The following is a 5474-nucleotide window of genomic DNA, read 5'->3' on the forward strand; positions in this document are numbered from 1 at the left end:
TGATGATGATACAGATTACAGATAACCAAATGGATGTAGATTAAGGTCGAGAATAATCCGGAGGAATACGCGGTTGAATTAAGAAAGCCTTGTCTCCATACCCTCCAACCTCCATCCATCTCAAAAAGAAGAGGCAGGGGCAACAACATCTGGGAGGAATCACGCAATGCAAAAGGTCAAGTTCCCACGGGAGGTCCTACAGGAAAAGGAAAGGTAGAGAGACAGCAGTACCGCACGCATTATCTTTGGCAGGCAGGCGACAGGCATGGCCTCCGTCAGTCAGTCACGGCTCTCGCCATTTTAAAATGGGAGGGATTCATGTTCAGATCGGTCGACCTACAGCAAAATGGGAGGAGTCCATGCTCAGATCCGTCCATGAACAGCACGGATCGAAACCACTGCCCAATGGCAAGCCGTGTCAACAACACCAATTGATTGATCCTACTGTAGGCGAAAAAGAATTTACAATGGCCGAGTGCATCGCCAATGCGACACATGCATTGTCAAAGATCCAACGCAACGCAATGCATGGTGTGGCCTACACCAGCATACATCGGCCAACGAAGCAAACAATGGATCGAGAGCAGAAAGAAAGATGGTTTTATTTACAGGTGGAAACAGCACGCATGAGGACATGAGGTCGGTCCTGCCTATAAAAAAACAATAATATACCTGTCACTCATGCTCTTCTGGGAGTGTGTCCGCGACTGCGAGTACGGAGAGAACAAAGGATTGCTCTGGCTTGCAAGCAACGTCTGACCAACCAAGTCCAACCAGCTCCTCGTTTGTCCGGCACACGAGCCGACGAACGGGCCAGCAAACTCCATGACACACCCCAGCACGAGCTCGGAGCACACGAGGACGACGACATTTGAACAACTTCATTGCACTTTCATCGACAATCACAGTTCCAAAACGAAGGAGGGGATTGATCCTCTCGTGGCAGTGGCACCAACGTCTAACGCTAATTGAGCAAGCGGTTTTTTTTACATACAATGGTGGCACGGAATCGGCTCAGAACTCGGCGGTGTTGCCGCACGACGAGGCCCCGACCTCGCGCTGCCGCCGCCGGAACGACATGAGCCCGTCCGACACGATGCTCCCGCCGCAGTCGTCGCCGTCGCCGCACTCCAGGCTGCTGCCGGTCAGGTCCGCCTCCTCGTCCAGGTCGCCCCGCATGGCGCGGAGCGTCTTCCTCGCCATCTCGCGCCGGACTCCGCCGGGGGTTCCCTCCTCGGCCACGCGGCGGAGGGCCCTGTCCGCGCCCGCCGCGCGCGCCAGGCCGCGGAACCGGAGGCTGCCGCGGCTCAGCGCGTAGATCGCCGCCACGCACCACTCCTCCAGCTCGGCGAGAGTGAGGCGGGTGGCGTCGTCGTGGGGGAAGAGGAGGATGCCGGACACTGCCGCGACGGCGCCAGCGTCCATCAGCGACGCGCGGCCCTCCGAGCAGGCGCCCACGTTGCAGATCACCATGAGAGCCAGCCTGCGGATGGGCGTCGGCTCGGCGGCGCTGGACGCGACGCTGAGGAGCGCCTTGGAGGCCCCCGGGAAGCGCGCGACCTTGGACTGGTTGACGGCGGCGAGCGAGAGGTGGTAGATCGCCATCCCGGCGTCGCGGCGCGCGCGCGGGTGGTGGGCGGGGGAGGTGAGGAGGTCCAGCAGGGGAGGCACCGCGCCCAGCACGCCGATGGCGGCGCGGTTCTCCTCGTTGAGTGCCAGCCCGAAGAGCGCGCCCGCCGCGTGCTCGCGCGCCTCCGGCACCGAGCCGCCCGAGCGGAGCACCTCGACGAGCGCCGGCACGGCGCCAGCGCGGACGATGCGTACCTTGTTCGCCGGCTCAAGGGAGAGGTTGACCAGCGCCGCCGTTGCGTCGACCCGCGCGGAGGCGTGCCGCGGGATTAGCAGCACACGCCGGAGCGCCGCGAGCAGCCGCGGCGTGCAGAGCGCGAGCCGACGCTCGGCGCTCTCACGGGTGGCGTCCCGGAGGACGGCCAACGCGGCCGCCACCTCTCCATCTTCGTCTGCGTCCATTACGATCGCGACCACCTCATCCTCCAACGGGTCGACCGGCAACTCCAGCTGGGTCACTTCCTTCACGGCCTCCTTGACTGTCTTCGCAGCCACATCCTCCTCCGCGGGTGTGATCTCCGAGGACGACGTATACGTGGACGTCGACGCGGCGGACGCCGGGGAGGAGTAGGATGAATTGGACGAGCTCGCCATCGCCGCCCTTCTAGTCCTAACGGACTTGGCCTCGGCCGCGGCAGCCGCGGCCGGAGGCATCGCGCGGAGCACGGCCTCCCGGACAGCTTCTTTGGACGGCGGCCGAGGCGCCGCGCGGCCGGAGCGGGCGCACCAAGTGCCGATGGCCGCCTTGAGGGCTGAGTTTGGTATCAACGCATCAGAACCCGAGCCCGCGCCGGGGGGCAAGAAGGAGAGCTCCGCGCAGGCCTGGAGGCAGGCGCGCTCGTACGTCTGACCGGAGGGCAGGATGACCGGGTCGGCCATGAGCGCGCCCGAGAGCGGGCAGACGAACTCCGGCGGCGCGGCCTCCTCCTCCCACTTCCGGTCCGGCTCCGGGTACGCGGCCGCCGCGGAGCGCGCGGGCGAGTAGGGGGCCGGCGGCAGGGACTTGGAGGAGGGGGAGGAGGGCGCGCTGCGTTGGAAGGGGAACCTCCAGCGCCGTGGACGCGCGGCACCCATGAAACGGGCGGAGCGGCGGCACTATTTAGCGGCGGCGGCGGGGGCGGGGGCGGGGCGGCAGGGGGGAGCTGCTTTTGTGGCCGGGGCGGGCATTTCCTGGGTTTGTTTAGAGAGAATTTTTGCTTTTGGGGTTTGGGTGATTTGTGGCTTGGCCGGGAGTGAGTGAGGTGTGGATGGTCGTGGTTTTATGCGCCGGGGGAGAGAGAGAGAGAGGGAGACGGGACGGGAATCCTTAGCCTGGAAGGGATCGCGCGCGCGTTCGCTCGATCGATATGGGTGCGTGCGCGCGCTGGTTTTGGCCATGCTTGATTGGAGCTGCTCGTGTGATCCACGGGGAAGGAGGTGGCTCGCCTGGGGCATACGGTTGCGGCCGGACGGCTGGCGTCTTCGTATGCGTTGCGAGTGAGCTCAGAAATCTAAGGAGCCCACTCGTCGAGGGCGTCATATTTCCAACTGCTCGAAGGAAGTCAAAACACCCAAGATCCAGACTGTGGTTAATTTCTTTCAAGAAGCAAACTTAACCAACAACAACAAAATATTTGCAAACTTTCTCAAGGTACAACGCCTGCCTGCATCAAAACACAGTTAAAAGTACGGGCCACATGGTCCGAACACTTTGTGTCCGCCAACGACGCACATCAAATGTTAATGGACCGGTCCGCACGTCCGAACACTTGCAGACCGGATGCGAACTTGGGAAGGTTTGTATGCACTCCAACCGGACCTCCGCCACGTAGGTGTCTGGTTGTCCGTACAAAGACGAAAACCCCACCGAGAGCCTTGCATTAGTCACTCCGTCCCTTCGGCCTTACTTTTATGCCCACATAGTCCGATACCAACTTTGCCGTTGTACCACCTACTCCGCTGCTCCACCCCGATGCGAAACCGTCTTGCATATGCCTCCTTTCCACCCTTGGTTCAACCGCTGCCTCGGTACTCTTCGCCCCTACACATTGCCGTCCATGGCGGACACCATGCTCGACAATTGTTCGAACAAATGCCATAGCCAAAATTATTGACGCCTTTGTTGTTTACTATGAAGCAAACATGTTGAATTTGGCAGCGCAATACTTCTATGGCGAGTCCATGGATTCGTCCTTACATGAGGACGAATATGAGGATGAAATGGCGATGATGCATGGGTCATTTATATTTGAATTATTATTGAATTGGAATATTTGTACAACATTATTGTAGAAGAAGGATGATATTTATCTTTAGTTATTTTAAATGCTTTGGATATAGAAAAATAGGCAGACATCTGGTGCATAGGGTTGGATGGCCACCCGCTATCCCTGGACATGTCTGGATGTGTCCGTGAACAGTTAAGGTGTCCGATTTGATGGACGGCGTTGGAGGCCCTCACAGTTTTGGTAGTACAAAGATTATAAGAGCATCAACAATTGTATTGGGCAAAGCCGCCCGCCCCTTATTTATCCGCTTTCGCGGTCGTTCGCCTCACCTCCGAACCCTCAAATCCACACACAAGCATGCAACATGGATTCAAAACCTCAAATCCATACACAAGAATGCAACATGGATCAAATACACATTTCATAATTCACATAGAACATAGGACATGGTTCACACAGGACATATAAATCTAGGACATGGCCCGGGCTTACTACACCATGAGGGCATGGGTGGCCCAGGCTTGCCACTTCGCCAAGATTCAGGCACGGGCATCCTCGTCGCAGGTCGTCATTGCGCAGCACACATTCTCCCTTTCAAGGTAGGCATGATGTCCCTCGACCTCGGGGCGCACCTCTACCGTGCGTTGGTTCAACAACGAAAACTGCGGTTCCAGGGCTTTGTCCTTAGCGGCACATGCACGAAAACTTGCGACTGTGATTGACAAGGTCAAGTCGGCTGTCCTCAAAAAGGTCAAATTGACTCCGGTAGGAGAGCGGTGACAGCGGCGCGTCGGCGCTTGTAGTGGTTGTTCTTGTGGTCTCAAGATCTCGATGTAAAATTTATTTACATTTGAGATGTTTTGTAATTCCGATGAATTTTTATAATAGATTTGATCATTTTCACAAGAAAAAGATGAGGCCAACTCCAACACAAGACCCCATTTGGTTCGCGTGTGTGTTTTTCCCAAATGGACACACGCCCCGGCCCAAGGCGTGGCCTCATCCGCAAATTTTGTCTGATTCGCGTCCGGCCTGCCCCATTTCCAGAGCAAAATTGATCCTCGTCTTTGTCTGGACGGACGGTGAACGGACGCGTGCTCGCTCGCTTCTCGTCCGCCTTGGGCGGTGTGGCGTCCGTGCATCTACCTCCACCACCCAAATTAATTGTGCACGCATGACGGGCATTGTCTGTCGGCCACCCTGCTGCCCCCGGTCGTCGTCCTTCTTAATGTGGAAGCTGTGGACCGGCTAGTCCACAGGTTCCACTTCCGAGCCCGACTGCCTCCTGAAGCCCCAACACGAGCTCACAAACCCTAGCCGCCCATGCATTCCTCTTATCCACCTCCTCGTCGGTGCCATGGGGTGGCATTGGATCAGCAAGGGGAATGAAAGGACATGCGGTGCCCCCATGTGTGGTTTTGGTAATTGATGACATTCTCTATGGACTAATGGTTGCATTGAGTTATATTTGAAGGATTTGTCCATAGGAATTTCTTGAAGTCCATGTGTTGGTTTCAAGGAGTTTATGTGTTGACCGTGGTGCTATTAAGGAATTATCCAAAGATTGTTCATGTGATAGTTGAGCTTATTGCACGCATGTCTTGAAGAAGAAGATTATGTGATCATTCATGCTTACCT

At 57.4% G+C, this 5474-nt stretch overlaps 1 protein-coding gene across 1 annotated transcript; it reads right to left on the bottom strand.

Moving 5' to 3' along the window:
* Positions 1-586: 586 nt before the first annotated feature.
* Positions 587-2938, bottom strand: LOC119309289 (U-box domain-containing protein 39-like). Its single transcript, XM_037585310.1, has one exon. The coding sequence runs from the start codon at positions 2701-2703 to the stop codon at positions 1015-1017; it is 1689 nt and encodes a 562-aa protein (XP_037441207.1). The 5' UTR covers positions 2704-2938; the 3' UTR covers positions 587-1014.
* Positions 2939-5474: the final 2536 nt, after the last annotated feature.

The sequence above is a fragment of the Triticum dicoccoides genome, chromosome 5B (assembly GCF_002162155.2).
Source record: "Triticum dicoccoides isolate Atlit2015 ecotype Zavitan chromosome 5B, WEW_v2.0, whole genome shotgun sequence".
NCBI lineage: Eukaryota > Viridiplantae > Streptophyta > Magnoliopsida > Poales > Poaceae > Triticum > Triticum dicoccoides.